Genomic DNA, 23,498 nt, shown 5'->3' on the forward strand with positions numbered 1-23,498 from the left:
GCAACTATTACTAAGAAGCAGAGTAAACATATAAGGCTCTCTTGTTGATTGATGCAAGGCCTAGTTTCAATTCCTGATGATAACTATTTCCCTTTGTGCCACTATTGCCTTTAAGAAAGGTATAAATGTCACTTAATCTCATTTCTCCTCCCATAAAAGCCTGAGTCCTGGTGCCAATGTAAGACATGTATGGTGTCAGTCTCCCTTTAACAATGTAGAGAAAAAGAGTTTCACTGGTCTCTGTACAAAGCAATAAATGAGAATATTGACAAAGATGATATTTTTACATGGAATTTCTTCAGCTTTAGGATCAGGGCATTCTGAATGGTTTTCATTTGGGTTGAAATAACAGAGAGCACAGATGCTTCAATTCGGTTAAATTCATCAAAGCAACCCCAAGCTCCAGATTGGGCAAGTCCGGACAAGATTTTGCCAACAGCCTGAAAAGAAAATAAGAATACAGAGAAAAAGATTTTCTTACATAAAGTGGTTAATTTTTCAATGTAGGCCAATGCTTAACTAGAGATGACTCCCCAGAGTGTACCCAACTCCTATATACAAATTTTCTCACAACCCTCTAATTTTGTCTCCTTTCATTACCTGTACTGTATCTCGCACACAGATTCACTTTGCTTAAACCTTACCCCAAAAACTGAAACTCTTTCTGACAACATTTCAACCTTTAAACAACCTGCAGAAATTTAAACTAAGAAGCAAACATAGCAAGCTTATCAGGCTAACACTTTTCTTAATCATAGGAGGAACTACAAGGGCTGTGAGCATGGCTCCACATAATATCTACACAGAGCATTATCTCCACAGAGATAAAAGGCAAATTTATCTCTAACAATGAATTTGCATCTCACTGAGAGACAAGTTCATTGACAGTTAAAGGTAAATTCTTAGTCAAATGGATCATGAGGATTCCTCTTTTGTGAGTAATCATTCAGAGGTAGGTGCAGGTACCACACCTAACCCAGTGTTATTCCAGTAGTTTGGTAAAGTTGAGAAAAACACACACACGCACACACACACATACACGCATGTACACACTCATACACACAATATAGTCATTTACATAGTTCAGTCTTTAAAGATCCACATTCAAATCTTGCCAACAAACTGGAGATAAAAAAGAAAATGATTAAATAAGTTATAAGAAATTAACCTTAAAGTCCATCCCTTCACCACAGTTGGTTACCACACAGAGAAGACCCAGTGCTTTGGCAAGGTCTTTGGTTGTTTCTGTTTTACCAGTTCCTGCAGGGCCAGCAGGAGCTCCTCCCAATTGCATTGATAAAGCCTGAAATATAAAATTAGCTTAAAGAAATGTTCTCGAATATGAAATTTTTTCAATTGTACATATTTCTAATCATCATCATCATCATCATAATGTTTATTTTTCCATACTTGCATGGATTGCACTTGTCTTCTTCAACACAGCATCTTGCCACATGTTGTGGTTCTTTGTCAGCTCCTTTGTGAGAATCAGCCTCCTGAGATCAGCCTTCACCATTTCTTCCCATGTCTTTATCAGTCTTTGTCTTCATTACACAATTGTTGGTCTTCATATGCAACCTATGTCCATATCAGTCTCTCTCTAACACATTACATTGATTCCTCTTATACTTATTTTTTGTCAGTGGTTTGTGCTCCATCACTCATACATGCAAACATATCATATTCAGTGAAGCATGCCTACTTCATTTTTTTCAAGCCTTCAGACACTCAATGCTCATGTTTTACTTCATATACAAGCTCATATACAAGCAGTATACACTCTATCCTTTGTTTGTTGAGAGAACCCTTTCATTACCAGTACACATAAATTTCTCTTTAAGCTTTGTCAGCTCTTTCTTAATTTGGCTACTATGCTTTCAGAGTACCTCCCTCAACTGTTTAGTCACCTTGGTAAGAGAAGCTATCAATTTCATGGTTACCTATATTACTAGTTACTCCTATGCAAATGTATATGCTCCTACTCATATACTTGTGATCTCACTGCTTTTCATGTGCACCCATAATTTACTTTGGCCACATCATATGATATTCCTTCCTACTCATTTTCTGCACAGCAAGCATTGTCAGTTTCCAGATAGCTGTAGAGACCTGTCTTTCTTGCTAGCTAAAATATTCCTAGATTTACTTTAAGACTTCTCAATTCTAGACTTTGCTTCTACATTTGGAATTTCATTACTTATTCTTCATCAGATTCCATTGTGGGAACAAACTCATTGGCTTAGAGATTTTTCCATGGACTGCCAGAAAAAAACTCTTCTATTGTAACATGTAGATTTGTAATAAACAAAAGGGAATTAAGAGCTGACCCTGATGGACTCCTATCTGCATACTAAATTACTCATTGGATTTATTACTAACTTTCAATTTACTGTCATTTTCAACTTACCATTCAATTATGCCTAGTTTGTTTTTAAGTACCACAAGACTACAGAGCATACATTGATTACAAGTCCTAAACCAAGCATTCATTTACTACAAGTCAATGAATGCTAGGTATATTAATTTACTCTTCACTAAGAATTCCTGAAATTGTCTCATTAGGTAAAAAAGCACCAGTGATACCCATCCTGGCATTAAACTGAACTGTATCTCATGTAAGGTACCATATTTGCTAGCATATAAGATTCACTTTTTCAATTTTAAAATGTATCTTAAAAAAACTCCCCTACTTCTAATGTCATATTACAGATGAAAGACTGAGTGTCATAGGCTGGAAGCCAGATAATCATAAGTTCACAAGGAGGAGCACTCCGTTGGTTATGATCAACAGAACAGCTTGCTCGTGAAATTAACGTACCATTGGCTGAGCACTCCACAGACACGTGTACCCATAACATAGTTCTCAGAAAGATTCAGCATGACACAGTGTGACAAGGCTGGCCCTTTGAAATACATGTACTACTCATTTTTGTCAGCTGAGTGGACTGGAGCAATGTGAAATAAAGTGTCTTGCTCATGGACACAACGCATTGCTGGGAATTGAACTCACGACCTTATGATCATGAGCTGAATACCCTAACCACTAAGTCACATATCTTCACTTAAGTTCACTAGACACAGTAATTGTTATGTAATAATAAAATATTGAAAACAAACCAAAATATTACAGGCTGTTAGCACAAATTGATGAAAAATTGCTTGCAGTACACCATCAATTATGTTAAGGAGGTCACATCATCTCATTATACCTCCTACCTTTGCATTCATAACCAACACCTGATATGTTTTACATTATTTAATGACTGAATTACCTTTGAGAAACATTCTTTTAATTGTCTAAATAAAAATTCTCCTAGAACAATGAAAAGAATATTAGATTTTCATCCACCTATCAGCTATTTACAACAAGTGGATGATAACAAAACCAAAGCAGTGGGGTGCCATCCTGGTGGCTGATCATGGTAACAAAACATCAGAGCAAAAAATACAAGTTTTGCATCCTGTATGGCAATTCTCTTGACCAAAATATAGACAACTATACAGTTGATCTGAAAGAAAATGAAGTTAAAATATGGTACTCATATAATGTAGTTTATTTGTGATAAATTTATGGTTTCATACTTTATTTCAGTATACTATCTAATGATTGTATTTAATGCACAAAATTGTACATTTTCCCCTACAAAACCACTTTAAAAGATCTTTCAATAAGTATACAATGAAACATACTATATTTCTTTTTTCCACAATATATAGTTGTAACTTGGGGCTGCATCTTAAGCAATAGTGTTTCTTATACACCAGGAACTATGACAATTTTCTTTTTAATAAGTTGTGCTATAAACCATCCAGTTACTTTCCTTAGTAAATCCAATCATTCAATATCTTTATAGCTGTCTTTTCTAGAGTATCTCCTTTCTTCTTGTAGTAGATGATAATGATACTGCTATACCAGTCATTTAGAATGACTCACACGTAATCAATGATATGAGCGACTTGAGCATATTCTACTTCACCAGATAATGGTCCAGTAGCTTCTATTCAATCCCATTTTATAAATCAACAGCAAAAAACAAAAAGATTAAGTCTGGAACTTTCAGGTTTGCTATTCATTTTTTGGATTGAATGTTTTGTGAAGCCAGTCTAGAATTCTACACAGTGGCAGCCCTTGCAATGAAGAATTCTTTGAATTGTTTCATTTGGAGTTTAGAAGAAAAACATTACAGATGAAGAGAAGCATAATCAATGTTATGCATTGGTTCAACTGGGAATGAACTACAATCGTGAAAATATTAAAATCCAGTTTTTTTCTTAATAACTCTTTTACTTTATGGTTTGAGTGTGGCTTATTTATTGGAAATGGTGGGGAGAGAATATATACTTGTCTTTCTTAGGACCAAAAATGTGTTGATATTGGTACCTGTTTCCCTGATTTGCAACAAACTTGTATTCGTATAAAACTTTAATTTGCAGAGAGAGAAAGAGGAACAAACAGAAAAAAACAAGAGAGGCAAATGAAATGGGGTGAGAAAAGAAGAGGGGGAGCAGCAGAAAGAGAAGTAGCAGAAGGAGGAGGAGGAGGAAAAGTATAAGAAATAGAAAAACGCACCTGTGTTAGAGTAAGATAGATCCTGTCAGTTAATGGAGTGATAACCAAACGTCCATTAAGGCCCATATATTCATAACCATAACCAAAATCACCAGTGCATTGTCGGACAACGAGCTCATCAGGTTCCCGTACCCAATAGAATCTTAGCTGACTCTCCCATTCAAATTCTCGAGCATCAATAATACTAATAAAAACAGAAAAAAAAATCATGTTAAAATATCCTTTTGTTACAAGTTTAAATTACCCACTACACAGAACAAATTATTAATATTAGTACCAGGGTTTTCCGAAAATCTGCCCAGGGCTGTTAAACAGAAAATTCTATTTTACAAAACTATTTTTTGGTTTAAATAACCACCCACCTATAATAAGTGCACATGGGTGGTAATATGGAAGTAAAATATTTCACCTAGGAAAAACAAAGATATTCTCAAAAACCATATTTATTTTATATAATTCCATTGAACTTCTATCGCTTCAGTTATCAGACATATAGACATAAAGAAACTGAAACAGCCTTAAAAGAAGTAGCATATCAAAAAATATTCTGAAGTTAGTAATGGATCTATTAGGAAATATTGAAAATTAAACTATTGAAAACATGAATAGAAGCCCCATATAAACAAATAATGTCCTTGGGCATTTATGGTAGGATAATAACTGAAAAGTTTCAAGTTAAATGTCACAAATTTCTTCATTTGTTGCTTAGCCATAATTCACATTAGAGCTAACTTCACTTACTTGTATCTCATCTTCTTCAATTTTGTCCTTAGGCGCATCTGGTGCTTTTACCTCAAGGCCAGACAAAACATCCTGTAAGCATGAGTTTTAAGAGGCTGTGTTCTACAGTCTGTCCAATTCCACAACATTCAAAAGCACGCTTTATAGTTTCTTTATTTAAAGTGGCAACAGCTTGGATCACAAAGTTCACTATCACTTAATAAGGTTTTTTGTGATATCCTTTATTTGTACACTCTTTTTTGCCATTTGGAAACCAATTCTCCCATTCAGCATGAAGGGCTTTCTTGACTGGACCAATAATTGATACATCTAACGGCTGCAAGTAAGATGTTGTTTTAGGAGGTATAAGTTTAAGAATTGTATTCTTGCATTTGAACACTTCTAAGAGCTCTGTTTTTTTGTGCACTGAGCATTCATCCATGAATAGCACTGAATTTTGAGCATGGAATAGTTGTGCTGTTCTCTGCCCAAATGCTTTGTCAGCCCACAGCTGCATGAGTTCATATGTGATTTATCCCCTGTTGGAGACTTAAGTAAATATTCTTTGGGACCTTGATTTTAGGTACGTTTTTCAATCCTTTAAGGATAATCATTGTTTTAAACACCTTTCCTGTGGCATTAACACACAACACAACAATAAAACGTGCTTTGGTAGCACCACAGTGGCTAGCATCTACATTTTTATTGCCAACAAAGTCTATGGTTGTTGAACTCAACATGTCAACATATACAGGTGTTTCATTCATATTATAAATCTGATCAGCATCCTTATCTGCTGTTAATACTGGAATGCTATCTAGATAGTCACTGGCGATTTGTGCCTTTTCTCCAAGTGTTTTATTGTCTGCTTGACCAACATGTGTAATCTTTCTCACAGTCATTTTATTCCATTTCATGAAATTGAAAATCCATTTATCAGAGCATCTAAAGCTGTTCATTTCAATTCCAAACCTTTTTACCAATTCAAAAGTATATTTCCGTAAACAGCGATAATTTACAATTATATTGTTTGCACGCTGAACAACAATCTACTGTAAGAGTTCAATCTCTAGATCTCTGTGTGCTCGTCCTCTACCTCCACCAATTGATCTGCACCTCCTCTTGTCTGACATATTGATTTACTCAGTTTTTTTTTAGCACCATTTGCTCAATCGTTTTCTATCAATACCTAAGTCTCTTGACGCAGCAGATAAATTGCCAGAATGTTCTTTCACTCATTTAATAGCACTCAATTTTTCACTAATGGTATATGATCGTTGAATATGTTTTGATATATTTTCTTTCGACTCCATTATTGGGAATAAGAATCCTTTGAATTTATCTACAGACGTAGAGCAAATGAACATCGAAACAGAATGCAAACAAGAACAATAACTCTGTTTCAATTTTTAACCACAAATAGCTGCCCATCCAAATAAACGTCCATGGGCGATCTAATGGATGGGCAGATTTTCAGAAAACCCCGGTAACATGAAAGTATACTGGGCAAAATGCTTAGCAACATTTCATCCATCTTCACTTTCTGAGTTCAAATTCCACTGAGGTCTACTTTGCCTTTCATCCTTTTGGGATCGATAAAAGAAGTACCGGTTGAGGTCGATGTAATCAACTTACGCTCCCCTCCCATAATCGTTGGCCCTGTGCCAAAATTTGAAATCAATATTAATAATATGAAATAAGGTAGTGAGTTGGCAGAATTGTTAGCATGCTGGACAAAATGCTTAGTGGCATTTCATCAATCTTTACATTCTGAGTTCAAATTCTGCTGAGATTAACTTTGCCTTTCATCCTTTTGGGGTTGATAAAATAAATACAAGTTGAGGATTGAGGTCGATGCAACTGACTTACCTCATCCCCTGAACTTGCTGGCCTTGTATCAAAAATCTGAAACCAATATTGATTATATGAACATGTCTAGAAGTCTAGAAATATATGTGTAAGCAGATCTATATTTATGGAACTTATAAACTGGAAATTTAAATTATTTGATCCTTTAAAAAGCACTGTAATTAAAGACTGGGGAAAATTGTACACATGCTCCCCACAAAAAGATATAACAACATTAAACAACATTAAAAATAGCATATAAAGAAACAGAACAAAGTTACACTTTTGATCAGATATGCATGATGAAAAATAAACCTGCTACGCTGTGCCAAAATTCACTACAGGTTGATACACAATTACTATGACAATAGCCTTTGTTCCTCTGAACAAGTTACCTACAATTCATTCCAGTCACATTGTCTCTGTTTTACTTCCTTGCATTACATTTACTGTGTTCCCCTACTAAGCCCTGCATTATAACCGTTTCCCAATCTTTCCTCTCCAGAATGACAACCCTCTATCATTTCCACCCCAACTCACATCTGTTCTGCATTCAACAACATAGATTCAAGCTTGCATACTAACAGTATTGATCTTTCAAGTGTTAGAAGGCCTGCAATGGTTTTAGGTGTTGTAAGGATCATAGACTCGGAGATAAAACAACAACAAAAATATGAAATAAAGTGTGAGGTAGAGAAAAAAGGAAGGAGAGGATCAAGGACAGAGAGAGATAGAGAGAAAAGTGATAAAGAAGTAGAGACTAAAAGAGATTCATAAAAGCAGAAACATAAGAAAATAACTGTATTTGGTTTGCAAGGTTCTTGATGTGAACTCTGTGTCAAAACAAATTTTGTTGTATCTTGAGATTTTGTTGTATCTTGAGATTTTGTTGTATCTTGAGATGCCAATAATTAATAAGCATACGCATAATTTTACTTCTTTATTTCACCAATTGGTTAGCTACTTAATCAAATAACTAGTTGGTTGTTTAATTAATCATTTGGTTAATCAATCAATCAGTTGTATTTGTCAAAGTTCTTTTGTTGCCACCCATGACCTCTTCAGTGACATGTCCTCTCTATTTCAGGTCAGTTCCAGGTCTGTCTAAGATGTCTTTAATCCTTTAATGTTCAAATTACTCGGTCAAATGTAAAGCTTATTTATTCATATTGTTTTGAATTAATAATATATTGTCTCATAACTTTGAGATTTTGATGCTGTTATTGTCTATTTTTAGAATGGCATTGTAGGGTAGGTGTGAGAGGTTAGATCAGGCCAGTTTGAACATAAAACAGAAGAAATATCTGGACCAGATATGGCCGGTTTAAACACTAAAGGGTTAAAGAGATCACAAATGATGAAAGGACTTTGACAAACACAACTGATTGATTGATTAACTGAGTGATTAATCAAACAATTGATTAGTTAGTTGGTTAAATAGCTAACCAATTGACAAATAATAAAGAAGTAAAATTGAACCAGGGTATGTATTCATTAATGGCGTTGTGACCCTCCTGAGAGACAACAAATTAAGGAAATAAGTACATTTGGATATTTTTTTATCTTTTTAATTATGGGGGGGGGGGAGGCAGTATCCTTAACTCTTCAACAGAACCTCTAAAACTAAGGGAAGGCAGAGATAAAGATATCCTTAAACTGGAGATGTAGACTGAATGCTTACAACAGAGGTACCAAGTAGTGGTATTAAACCAGTCAACAGATTAAGTCTATTATTCAAATAGGCCACAGCAAGATTTGAACTCAGAATGTAAAGAACCAGAATAAATAATACCACAAGGCATCACATCCAGCATTCTTGTAGTTTTGCCAATGCATCTCACCTGACTTGTCTTTGTTTTTTTTTTTTCAGCCCTGAAAGGTTGTAAGGCAAAGCTGACCTCAGTAGTATTGACATCATTACAATTTTCAGTATTCCAGAGACATGATAAAACGATTTCTATAAATTTCAACAATATGTAAATAATTTAAAACAAAGACTTGTATGTGTAGTCTTGTATATACAAACCTGTCGCGAACAAAGCTGTCAATGATGTCTCTGGCATGAACATCAATGATGAGGATTGTATTGAATTTTGCACGGTCATTTCTGTTGAGTGGTGAGCGAATCTGAAAGTATATAGAAGGATAACTGATAAGTTTGTCAGAAGCAGACATCATTCACTGATCTTTTATACTTAGTTGGGTTGTGCATGTGTGTGTGTATGTGTGTGTGTGTGTGTGTGTGTGTGAATGCATGCATGCATGTGTATGTGTGTATAATTTTTCTATATATGTATGGGTATGAGTGTGTGGCTATACGTGCATTTCATTCGAATTTGAGACTTGCATTGTGTGTGCCATTTTGGTACAGCCTGTGTGTATAGATTACATGCATGTCTATGGTATGTGTATGTGTGTATGCTTATGTGTATGTGTGTATGCTTATGTGTATGTGTGAATGCAGAGCCCCAATGCATGCAGACCAACAGCATGGCTGAAATGCTTGAAAGAGAGTGCACTTCACTATAAGCACTCAAGAGACAGGTAATGGCAAGCAATGGATTAAGGCTACAAGTATATTCTCCACGATAACCAAATAGTGGTTAGCGCAAACATAGAAAAATTATCACTCAAGTCACTTCTTTATTCTCTGCCTCATTATCATCATCATCAAAATTATTTTCATCACAATCACATTCATTAGCTTGAATGAATCTATCATACAGCCTCAAGATCTTACAATATCCCAATTATGAGTTCCAAACAGGAGAGTGGGTAATTTAATGTTACTCACTGGATTGATTATGACAACCAAAGTAATGTGTTGTTTAAAGATATATTAAAATCATCATCATCATCATCGTTTAACATCTGCTTTCTATACTGGCATGGGTTGGACGGTTTGACTGAGGACTGGCAAGCCAGGAGGCTGTAACAGGCTCTAATCTGATCTGGCAAGGTTTCAACAGATGGATGCCCTTCCTAATGCCAACCACTCCAAGTGTAGTGGGTGCTTTTTATGTGCCATCAGCATGGGGGCCAGTCAAGTGGCACTGGCATTGACCACACTTGAATGGTGCTTTTTACATGCCACTGGCACGGGAGCCAGTCAGGCAACACTGGCATCGATCATGCTCAAATGGTGCTTTTGTGTGGCCTGGCATGGGTGCCGGTCAGGTGACACTGGCATCAGCCACAACTACAATTTGCCTAGGCTATTCTTATTCTAGTATACACTCTCAGAGCATCCACCCCCACTTCTGACTTGGTCACCTAAGTAACAGAAGCTATCAACTACTTCTAGTTTTCCCCTTGGCATGTGATGGAATCTGTTTTCTGTACATCTTCAGTGTTTATTGCCCTTGTGCATTGGCTGTGAAAATCAGAAAACCCAGCACTCTAAGTTCCCAGATATTTCACCTCCAAACCATAGAGCAACTTAGAAACATTATTGTCTAGTTAGTTTGTATGTAAATGTGAGAGTCACAAATGAACAAATCACTAGGATATCAGCTGGCCAACCAAACAGCCAATAATTTAGATCTTGTCTGCCGTGTTATGTGTTATGTCACTGAAAAAAACTTATAACTCATCTGTTCATTCCCCACAATGTAAGTACATACTAAGGGCTGAGACACTGTTTATCACTGTAAGAAATAAACGACACTGAATAAGAGATGAATATTAGGATTACTGAATATTAGGCTCGAATACTGTGGGTTATAAAAAACGAGATAGATACAGCTAATAGTTGTATAAGTGAGTATTATAAAATGGAAGTTTGCTTTTCATCTATTCAATCTACAATCTCATTTTAAAACATATGGGAAGCAATTTCACAGAAACAAATATAATATTGGCTTTAAATTTTGGCACAGGGCCAGCACTTTTGAGGGAGGGAGTAAGTTGATTACATCAACCCCAGCGCTTAACTGGTACTTATTTTATTGATACTGAAAGGATGAAAGGCAAAGTAAACCTCTGCGGAATTTGAATTCAGAACATAAAGATGGATGAAATGCCACTAAGCATTTGCCTGAAGAGCTATCGATTCTGCCAGCTCACTGCCTTAGAAACAAATATAATATTAAGAGGCAACAGTAGAAGTCAATAACTCTGGATCCTAGAACTAATTACTTTGTACACAAACACAAAACCTCAGATTTCTAAATAAGAAAGGAGGTTATAATTCAGAAATTCATAAATTTCTGAAGGGAATTAGTTAATAAAAAAAAGTGAAATGACTATAACTAAGAATTTTAAAAATGGTTAAGGATTTATATCATCCTGTATAACCCATCACCCATCCTTACAGTAAGATACAAAAGGGTAGCATACAGTGGAAACCAAAGAAGGAATATAAAAGAAAATAATACCTGCACAACGATGTCATCAATTTGACTATGCAGTTTCTTAGCATAGTCCTTCATAGCCGTCTTTGTACCTTTCTTGATTTTATTGTAAACATCTTCCACTTGCCATGTCCACCAAACTTGGTTACAAGCAAGACACACCATTCCCAAACAGTTAAACATGCACTGGACTCTGAAAATAGAATAGACCATTCTTGAACTCCACCATCTAATACTAATTATTCTAAAATTCAATTGATTAACTTCTCTACAATTGGCCACTCCATAATTTGTTTTACAGCTGACAGCTCTTTAATTCAAATATTTTAGTTTTCCACTCAATAACTCTGTTACTTATTGTTGACTGGACCTATTATTGTTCAGTTCTTTACAATTAACCACTTTATTATAATACAGTCGCCTTTATTTCATAATTATCATTTAATGTCCACTTTTCCATGCTTGCATGGGTCAGACGGAATTAGTTGAGGTAGATTTTCCATAGCCAGATACCCTTCCTGTTGTCAGCTCTCACCTGTTTCCAAGCAAAGTAATATTTTTCTGTAGCTAAAAATGTTTTTCACAGAAGACTGGAAACAAACAACCTTATTTGTATGATGATGATGTTCATTTACAACCACCATGGTACACACACCACGAACACACATACACATGTTTATATGTATTATGTATGTATGTATGTATATGTGTGTGTGTGTGTGTGAATGTGTGTGTGTGTGTGTGTGTGTATACATATACATATATATATATATATATATATATATATATATATATATATACATATATATGACTTCTTTCATTTTCCATCTACCAAATCCACTCACAAGGCTTTGATCTGCCCAGGGCTAGAGTAGAAGACACTTGCCCAAGGTACCTCTCAGTGGGACTGAATCAAAAAACCATATGATTGGGAAGCAAGCATCTCAACCACACAGCCATGCCTGTACATATATGTTATAACAACTAATGATACCCAGCAGCAAAACAGGTAAGAAAACAAAGAGATCAGCTCAATAGAAGAATACTGAATTAACAAGAAACTGATACTAAATTTGCTGAAACTAAAACTGAATCTTCTAAAACAAAAATACATGAATCAAAGTGTCCGAAACCTACCGTGTTTTATTATTAGCACAGTAATAATATATTGCTTCTTTGGTAATCAGACGATTTGTTGTTCTCATTTCATTAAGTACATTGGTCATCCAATCTTCAACTCGTCCCTCAGCCATAATATGGTGATGGAAATTCATCATCTCCTTCTCACTTGATATCATTGCTGTAGCTAATGTCTCACCATTGGATCCAATTTCAAATCGAAGGGAAGCAATGTTGTCAAACATCTTCAAAGCAAAATTAAAAATTACAAGTATTAATCACTTTATCAAAACCAAAAAGGTAAAGTGTGTTACCCAAGGACACAATTCATTCAAAATGGGATTTAAACTCACACACCAGGATCCAGGAATTTAACATCTTGCAGTTTTAAATTAATCCTTTACCCGTCCTGTGTATTATGTGGTACACAAGACATATTTTCCTGGTATCCAGGTATCATATGTCATATACACATTCCCAATTTTTTCTCAATCACTAGAGTAATGTGGGAAAACATATGAAACAAGGACAACATATGAAACAAGGGGTAACTAAAAGTTTGAAAACATGAATGAGCATTTAGGACAAACTTATGAAAATGCTTTGGACAAGCAAAGGGTTAGGCATTAAACCATGAACAGATCAAGTTAAGTATCTTAGTCTAGGACACAGTAAGATTCCTATGGTAGAAGAAGATCTCATGAAACAGAAACCATAAGTCTCGTAACTAATAGTTTAATCCTTTCTGCTATGTGCAGAAGGCCTGAAATTTTGGAGAGAGGGTAAGTCAATTACATCGACCTCAGTGTTCAACTGGTGCTTATTTTATTGACCCCAAAAGGATGAAAGACAAAGTTGACCTCAGTGAAATTTGAACACAGAACATAAGGATGGATGAAACGCTGCTAAGCATTTTGCTTGGTGTGCTACCAATTCTGCAAAATAATGTATACAGAAAAGACAATACAAATAATGATAAGAAAGTACCTTACTAGATTTATTTCATAAATGAAAAACAGAGATGAAAAAAGGAAGCTTTCAAATTTCTGACCATCAACTTCTGTAAATGCTTTTGAATAGAGTTACCATCATTGGCAAAAAGTAAGTTTCTATATGTCATTGAAGATAAAACTTCCTTTCAAAAATAATATGACATGCAACAGATCAACCAAATTTTATTGGCAAAATGATTGTAAGAAACTTAACAATTCTTGATTACAAATCTTTACTAATAATTTTGTACATCAGACAGAAAATGTTATGAAATGCATATAGATAAAACTTATTCATATTCAAGAGATGACACCAAAGATTAATAAATTTATCTTTAATCTCACTAACCCATTCTCAGTTAATAAAAATAATCCAAAATATATACTTCTTCGGTTGATCTCACCTTAATAATATGTTCCTGGACACATGTTGGTTCACTGCTACCAAGTATACTTAGCAGTTCATCATCAGATATAAAAAAGAACCGTGGAAAAGAGTTTCTCTTTGAGTCTAAATAATCATTCAGAGATTTCTGACATTTCTCAAGTCCCAAGCTTAGCATCTCCAAATCTTGTGCACGGTTGGGTGTATGACATGAGTCTTTGATGTTAGGATTCTTGTATGTCTCAGTCATAATCTATAAACAGAGTAACAGGATTTCATTTGTATTTATAATGCATTAAAATTCAAGTAGCTCTCACATCAAATTGTAAAGTTTGCATTTGAAAAGTTTATAAGAGAATGATTAATTTGAGTAATTTTGTTGTTACAAACCATGTGTTCAGTCTGAAATTTTAAGTATACTTATACTCTACTTTTCTTTGTCTAGATGGAAGGTTTATAATCCTATTGACATGTGTAACTACACTATCACTGTTAACAGATCTTAGGTGTTAATCACTCTCAATGACTAATATTGATAACTGATTATTCCTAATGACTTACAGTTGTTAAATATTCACTGGAATTAAAAAGATCTTAATACATAGTCATATACTTTTACCCCATCATTTTCCATGTCAACATAGTTGGATAAGTAGTTACAAAAACACACAAAAACACACATACATACATACATACATACATACATACATACATACATACATACATACATACATACTTACATACATATACATACATATATATACACATACATGCACATATGGTGGGCTTCCATACAATTTTTATCTACTGAATTCTACATATCCAAATCTAGAGTAGAAGACACTCAAGGTGCCAGTCAGTAGAACCCAAAACCAAACTTTTCAATCACACAGATATGCCTGTACCTATAGGCAAGTGTGTGCAGATAGTCATGTCTGCATCTAACATCTTAACTTCACATCTATAATTATGTTGTGTACCCCTTTGACCTACGAATAGTCAAGAAGGAAGGTAAAAAAAATAGATAAATACAACCCTCTTAAGTATAAAATAACCCGACTATGGAAAATGAAGAAGGTGAAGATAGTGCCAATCATTGTTGGATCCTTAGGGACAGTATCAGAAGACATCAAGAGGAATATAAAGGACATTGGAACAGAGTGCCCAGTAGAACTGTTACAAAAGGTTTGTCTCTTTGGCATGGCCAGAATAATCAGGAAAGTATTAGATAGCTGAAAAAAACAGCACGCATGGTACCATAGGCTGCAGGCAGCAAGCCTGCTATGCATGCAAGACTCCAGGAGCTCCAACAAAATCTGAGATAAAAAGAAATAATAATAATAATAATAATTTCTTTCATAAAATTTCTGTCAAACAACTTGTATTAGTATCATTTAATGATGTCTTACCTTTTTAAACATCTTATGAATTTGGTCAAATTTCTTGGCTTCTTCAGGTAACTGAGCACGAATGTCACCACCAATAAAAATACCTTCAAGATACATCCATTTACGTTGGACCAACATCCAAAGCTTAAATATGATACAACAATTGACCAAATTGAATTTCCTCAGAGAGAAATATATTATTCATAAACAACAAAATGAAATGAAATCCAAGCAGAAATGCTTTTCCTACCAGCCACACTGCAACTTCCATTCCGAATCCAAGTCCACTCACAATATGGAAACATTTCTCATGGCCTCAGTAGACAAAATGGAAAAGGCATTACCCTGGATGATCGTAGGGGAGATGTGCTGGTTCATAAAGTATGAACCTGTTTCTGAAGCAAAACTATGACTTCACATTACATTTGGGTCTGTATTACACTTAATGCATTGCTCTACAGTAGAGAATCATTTTCGGCAATCTTTCAGTACAAGTCCTAAATATCGGCCTTTTCCGTAAAAAGTGTCTTTGGCAATCTTTACCAAAGATCGGCCTTTTCTGTAAAAAGTGTTGGAGAGAAACAGGGAAACAACATCATAACAGCGAAAGACATACAGAGAGCGTGATTTATTTTGAAGGGTTTAGAGTTAGGGTTAGGGTTAGGTTTACGGTTAGGGTTTGGGTTTGGGGTTTGCATTAGAGAATTCCGTCCCTAACCGTAACCCTAACCCTAACCCTGACACTAAAACCCTAATCCTAACACCATAGTGAAGATCGTGCGGGTGTTACGGAAAAGGCCGATATTTAGGACTCGTACCATAAGATCACCTCATTTTCAATTCAGGAGTGACTGGAAGCTGCATAAGAACCTATAGGATGCACTTTGAAACTGAGAAAAATATTGAACCTTTAATTTTACAAATTCAGTTGTATGCACATAATCACACTAAATAACATTAATTAAAATGTTATCATGGCATTAATCACCCAAATAGTTATAATGCTTTAAATACCAAAACTCCAAAAACATCACAGAGTTTAATGTTTTAAATTTAACAAAGCTTCCTTTACTAAGAAGGTTGATTTTGATTTGCTTTGGAGAGCTCAGAGATTTTAAAGGGACTCATGATGCTGCAATTTTTAGTAGGTCTGAAAGTCTTTTTCTCTTGCCAAAGGGGTCTCTTTTATACAATTTATAATACTGATTTAACATATTTCCAAAACTTTAAATATTACCAGTATTCAAAATTGTTTTTATTTTCTTAATGATACAGCTGAGACAAAACTTCAATTTCCAGTAACTACTCATACTCAATAACTATACCCAATATGACAGAATAAACGCCCACAAGTAGGTGTTTGGGGAGGGGGGTATTTTTGTGGGGGGGGGGGTTCAAGGAGGAGGCTATAATGGATGCTTTTTGGCTGTAATAAAGGTATGACTAACTCATGATTACATTTAGACAAGCATTTTGGTTAACAGAATTTGTGCTTCATGAGGTGTTGAAAACAAGCAGTATTGAATTACTGTTCTGATCTTAAAACTTAAAGGGATTTTTTTATTCATATGGTTTATTTTTATTTTTTAAGAAAAATTTTTCAGAGAAATTTTACCTGCTTTGTGAGACATTCCCCACCTCTGTTCTACAGAGTGAATAAAATAGTAAATATGACAAATGAGTCATTTTACAAGCTTGCCAAATGCAAATTCTTTAAAGCTATTTCATAATGACTTCACACACACACACACACACACACTGATGTCAACAAATTTCTAGATTCTATCACTGTACTGAAAATATCACAAATTTAAATCATAAAATAATAGAATTATGTTCTAAAGTCATCAACTTACATCAAGAACTTCAGCAATTAATGATAAACTTTTTTCCCATCTCTGGACAATCATTAGAAATGGCCCAATAAATCGAGAGGTTGACATACTCTGCAAATTCATGGAAGTATCATCAAGTGCTTGCAAGACATCATCTACACTGCCAAGAATATAACCCCTGTTCGAAGTCCCTTTCATATAGGGCACCACAGTAAACTGCATTTTTGACCACATTTCCTCAACTTCTTTCACACCCTAAAAAAGATGAACGAAAAATGTAAACAAAAAAATTAATTAGTGCAAGGTCATCAGCATAGATAATAATAAATTAATAATAATAATAATAATGATAATAATAATGATAATGAAATTATTGTATATAGTGCTCAGGTGCACTACAACTCATCTAAGGTGCATGTACAGTAAATATAATTATGTACAAAAATCAAGAAAGTGAACAGAGTAAGTCATGATATACAGGTGCACATGCATATGGAAAGCTCTCCCCCAAAACAGGTGGTGCTGCCCACCTTAATACACCGGCACCCTGGGGTTACCGTTTGCCTTTTACAGGCTTGCACAGGCAGATGGACATATCAGTAGCTTCCTTTTTTCATTGCACAGACAATCTCTAAAACAGCAAAAAAATTTGATGAATTCATTTTTTTTTCATTACAAATTGTATGTCTAAGTACTCACCTTTTCTATAGCCATTTCTTTAACTGCACTGCTAACAATTTGCTGAATACAATCATGGAAACGATGCAGTTCCATAGCAAATATTCTTTCTAGCGTGAATGTGTCTGGGTCCATCTCAAATACTTGACCAGTATTCTCCATAAGCTTTTTCCAATGTCTATACAAAAACCAGAATGATATTGTTTAGAAAACATTTGTAATAATTTAATTTGTTGATTACTACAACAGCATCTACAATCTTTGCCACTTTATTTATTTAGCCAATTCCTATAACCACACTTCCAACACAATCAGTATTTTCCTCAATGTTAGCAATGTTGTTATTGCTGCCATTATCATTATCAACAGCAGTATTTTTATTCTCAAAAACAAAAACAAAAAAGAAAAGAATGACATTAAAAGTACTGACTAAGTTTTGTATAAAGAAAAACACTACAGCACCAAGCTATAGAACTGATATAAATAATTAAAGGAATATAAAACAAACCTCTCTCGCAAAGCTTCATTTTTTAAATCTACAAACAATGGTAAGGAATCCCGAAACTCTTTCATTCGTTCTTCAATTGATTTGCCAACTGGCATAGCTTTTGCTTCTTTAGAAAGTTTCCGGAATGCTTTAATAAAATTTTCAATCCCTGTTTGAAGAAGCTGAATATTCAGATTGGCCCATAAGGTATTTGACCATTCTTCTCTAGCTTCCTATCAAAAAGATATATTTTATTTTGATATGTTAGTTTTCCATTTTTACGATGAGTAGAGTCATATAAATAACAGTGATTAAGTTAGTCTCTTTAGGTCACTTCAAATCTGATGGCAAAAGTGCCACACTTTAACAATCTAATGCAAATTATTCTTTTCTCTTTTACAAGTTTCAGTTTCCAGACTGTAACCATGTAGAAGTCAATTTTTGGAATAGGTAATATTAAACTCAGCTGTTTTGGAATGGGTAATATTATAGTCAACAGGAATTTAATTTGTGGAAAAGTAAAAATTGTTCAAGCTTTGCCTGTCCAAATCCTTTTCACATGCTAGTCCTATACGTCAATGCTTGTTTAACACTTTGCCTGTCCTGTGTATCACATGTGATCAGTTAAAAAGGTTTAAATACAGATTAGTTCAGTAAGGCATGTATGACAAACCACTAGGAAAGAGCAGATTCTATAACAATATTTAGGTGAAGAATCTGTAGATGCCCAACCAAGTCAATCAGAATATTTGTTGCTACATGTGTTTATAATTTCAGTGAGCAGACTGTCCTCTGATCCTTGCTGATATATACCAACCAATAATAAATCAACATTTGTACTGTGTGAACAGCAAGATTCAAAAAAATGATTTGCATATTTATTCTTAATATATTCCAGCAGATTTAAACACAAATGTATTAATTACTGTTGTGTTCATCAGTCTCTCTCCTAAAGGAGAGTAACCATGTAGCTCATCTACAAGAACCTGCTTGCCTTTCTCTTCCTCCTTTCCTTCATACTTTAACCCTGCGTCACCTCACAGGAATGTTAGCCACCCCACCCAGGTTTTGCAGTCTTGAGTCCAAACCATCCAACTCATGCCAGCATGGAACACAATTGATAAATGATGATGATGATGACGACGGTAATAATGGTAATGATGATGACATACATACATATATATGTACAAATATATATATACATACATATATACGTGTGTACGTGTGTGTACAGGGTGTTCCAAAATTAAGGTAACCAACTTTTTTCAATTTTGCCAAAGCAAAATATTGTCATATTTTGGGTCCAAGCATTGTAATGCAATGGTAAAAGAACACAATTATGACACTACCACATTTATTCGATATAACCACCTCTGTTTTGAATTACAACCTTAAGACTAGGTGTGAATGCTTCACATGTGGCATATAGCTGTTCCTGGAAAATCAAAGCCCATTCCTAACACTAATCATCTAGCAGAGTGGACTGAGTGCTTTTTATGTGACACAAGCACAGGTGAGGTCAGTTTTGGCAAGGTTTTTACAGCTGGATTCCCTTCCAAATGCCAACCACTTTTACAGTGTGGACTAGATGCTTTTTACATGGCATCGGCACTGGTAGGGTCACTGAGTAACTTGCAAGACAAAGATCCTTTGAGAGTAGAGGGACATTGGAGGAAGTGATCTTGTATCAGATGATGGAAGGTTATGATTTGACAGAGAGACAGAAACAGGTGCCTTGCTGTAGAGGAGATACATGGTTACCTGGCCTGAGAGAGAGAGAGAGTTAGAGTGATCAGGAATGAGGACAGAAACAGCTGCTGTAAAGGAGATACATGGTTACCCAGCTTGAGGGAAGAGCAGGAGAAGGAGAGAGTGAGAGACAGCAAAAGTGCAAGACAGCAGGAGAGAAATAGTGGCAGAGTGCCAGACATACTCACAGGGAACAGGGATCAGAATATGAATGGGATGGTCAAGTAAAAGAAGAGAGAGATAGATGGTGGCAAATGCCAGAGCATACCCTTGAGGTACAGAGGTAATGATATAAGTAGGAAGACATTGCCAAGGAAGCATGAGTAGAGTGAAGGGGAATATGCAGTGAGTGGTGAAAACCTGGGTATATTGCTTTTATTACAAGACTATGTACCTAACCCCAAATTGCATTTGAAATTCAACAAGAGAAAATAGTTTTATTACCTAAACTGCCATGAAACCCAGGGAGTGAAACTATAGAATATTAACATCTTAAACTATTAATGAATACATATATATTCTATTTTGGGCATTGATTACATTCTTCCTCGAGTGACTTCTAACAACAGTTTATTGCCTTGTTTGTATATGCATACCTGTATCACTTGATCAACCAGACTATCAGATATTGTTATACATCGCTGGTCACAATACACTTTGCATAGTTTTAGCTTTCTGAATGATGCCACCCTGCTGGCTAGACAAGCTAGCCAACATTTCTCCTGGTTAGGAGGCTAGTCCATTGCAGGCTTATCCATCTGCAGTTGAGTGAACTGGAGCAATGTGAAATGAAGTGTTTTGCTCAAGAACACAATGCAGAGCTGGTTTGGGAATTGAAACCATGATCTCTCGATTGTAAATGCAATACACCTAACCCCTAGGCCACATGCCCTCACACATATCTATATACATAATTCCAGTTCTTAACTATTTACAAACAGTACAAAATTAAAGAGCGATTAGGGTTAAAGAGTAAAATAAAAATAACTCACTTTAGAATGAGCTGGAATACATAGTGGGAATACATGAGCTGGAATACATAGCATGCCATAATTTTATACTTCAAAAAATTTTATAGATTGATCACTTACCTTCTGATTAGTATGAATTTTAAACAAGGCATCTAAACTGACCATTTCCTTTTGCACAGACAATAAATCACTGTACATTGTAATTGGAAGATCAAATAGTTTCTCAGCATTTGCTAATTCTTGTCTTTCAGCTTCAAACTTATTCATTTCTTTTGTGTAGTCTTTCATCAAATCCACACCTGTTTAAAGGACAAAAATATTAGGGAAAAGGTTAATCTTAGCATTCAAACTCTGTGTTAAGGACACATTAAATGCATACAAAATTAATCAAAACATGAGTAACATATTTTTACTCAAATTTTACGAAGAGTAGTAATTTCTTTGTCAATTAAGTCTCCATGCTTCCCAAAATTCACCAACAATTCATCTGATGTCTCCACCAATTTTTTTTTTAAACAACTCATTCACTGTTCACTTTCTGTACATTATATTATGTGCTGTTCATGCACTTTTGGCTACCTTTTATGATGAGTTGTTGTGCACCTGAGTTATGTATACAATAAGTTCATTATTATTATTATCAACATTTTACATCTGTTTTCCCATACAGCCATGGGTTCAATGGATCTCATACCATTTACTCCCTCATCATGGTCCACATCATCTAGCACAAACAGTAACAGAGAAAACTGGCCAACTTTGTTGTTGTGTATGTCTCACAATGTAGACTAAATGCACCATCACTGCAGAGATTATTTCAAACAGGACTAAAGAAACCCATTTATCTAGAATAATTATTTAGAGTTACTGCCTTCCTAGATGGGTAACCTGTGATGCAGCTTGTGGAATCAACATCTTATGTTTCATTTTTTGTATGGTTTCTATAGCCAGGTGTCCTTTCTATTTTACAGCATAGACTGAATGTATTTTATCATGCCATTAGCACTTAACATAATGTCTGTGGCAAGACTAAAGAGTCAAAATACCTTGATTACTTGTTATGTTAAGTTATTACCTTCCTAGATAGCTTGCCTGCATGCAGCTTGTTGTGGGGTATCCATGTTTCTTCCATTTGTTCCATAATTTTTAGCATAATAATTGAAGATGGATGTCTTTCCTGTTACCAACAATTCTAGCATATGTCTTTTATCCTGCCACCAATACTAAAGACACTCTCTACCATGACTAAAGTATCCCCTCTATATTGTATCATCTCAACAATGAACAAAAGTCCTTGATCAGGATGTAACAGCAAGTGTACATAAGGTTGAACTCATCATGGGAGGGAGAACCTTACAGTGACAGGTTGATGCCATCTCCATGAAACTAAGTAGACAAGTCATTTACATACAAAGGGGTACCTTATTATGTTGATGTCCAACTCTTATAGACTAAAGATAGATGATGGTTGTATGGTGAGAGAGGGGGATCAGGTAACCGGGGATATACTTATTATCTGTATAGATATGTATTGCCTTCTTTTGTCCAACTGAATATATACACACAGCAGCATGATGAGAGAAAGAGAGGGTGGATAGAAGAGAGGGAGAAAGATAACAACAATGACAATAAAAGTATAAATATAAGAGAGAAAAATTTAAATTAAAACATTACAAAATTGATTTTTAGCTTTCTTATAAAGATTTGACATTTGTATATTTAATTCAGAATTTACACACTAAAAAAATTAAAACTCAACAGACTTCCTTGATAGGATTTATACACAGGACAGTGGGAAAGATAGACATGCAACTGCAAACTATACAGCATATCATATCTCAATAATTAGATTTATAATTTTTCATATTCTCGGTCTACAGCATTGACATACTCCATATATAACAGAAATGCATGGGCAACCAAACTGAATGAAATATAGAATTCATTTTATAATATTCTTGGCAAAACCCACATCCCACGTTGAAGTAAGTTTTAATTAAACAGATTGTAAGTAAACAGATTCTAAGTTGGATAATGGTAACAATATTTGGAAAGTGCATATCTGCACTTGACTCTAAGTAACAACTATAGTACCAGCTGTTCTATCATAAATTACTTTCCAGCTAAATAGATTGAAGCATGTTACATATCTTACCTAAGAAAATATAGTTTTCTCAGACAAAGAAAATAGTATTGCATTAAGGTTATTTCAGTTAAAGAATACAACAGATATAAATTGTCTTTGATTGACATTTTTTAAACAAATATTTTTGGCAAAAGTTGGCTAATAAAACATGTCATGTCCAACTAAACATTAATCAATTTCAGATAATTTGTTTCCTGTTCAATAAACCAGTTCAAGTTCTTGCATATTAATATTGTATCAGCCCTGTTATCGATGAAT

At 34.8% G+C, this 23,498-nt stretch overlaps 1 protein-coding gene across 2 annotated transcripts in view; it reads right to left on the bottom strand.

Moving 5' to 3' along the window:
- The window catches only part of LOC106876022 (dynein axonemal heavy chain 10), a 183,667-nt gene that overhangs the window by 117,097 nt on the left and 43,072 nt on the right, over positions 1–23,498 (bottom strand). For both annotated transcript variants that reach the window (XM_014924396.3, XM_052968399.2), the window contains exons 22-33: positions 21,215–21,393; positions 18,396–18,607; positions 17,909–18,065; positions 17,231–17,464; positions 15,396–15,518; positions 14,006–14,239; positions 12,628–12,854; positions 11,515–11,683; positions 9,165–9,265; positions 4,571–4,754; positions 1,169–1,303; positions 288–440 (exon numbers count right to left, since the gene is read on the bottom strand). In XM_014924396.3, coding sequence (XP_014779882.2) covers positions 288–440; positions 1,169–1,303; positions 4,571–4,754; positions 9,165–9,265; positions 11,515–11,683; positions 12,628–12,854; positions 14,006–14,239; positions 15,396–15,518; positions 17,231–17,464; positions 17,909–18,065; positions 18,396–18,607; positions 21,215–21,393 — 2,108 coding nt within the window. The remainder of the gene's footprint in view (positions 1–287; positions 441–1,168; positions 1,304–4,570; positions 4,755–9,164; positions 9,266–11,514; positions 11,684–12,627; positions 12,855–14,005; positions 14,240–15,395; positions 15,519–17,230; positions 17,465–17,908; positions 18,066–18,395; positions 18,608–21,214; positions 21,394–23,498) is intronic.

Source organism: Octopus bimaculoides, chromosome 1, assembly GCF_046866305.1.
Source record: "Octopus bimaculoides isolate indiv1 chromosome 1, ASM4686630v1, whole genome shotgun sequence".
Taxonomy (NCBI): Eukaryota; Metazoa; Mollusca; class Cephalopoda; order Octopoda; family Octopodidae; genus Octopus; species Octopus bimaculoides.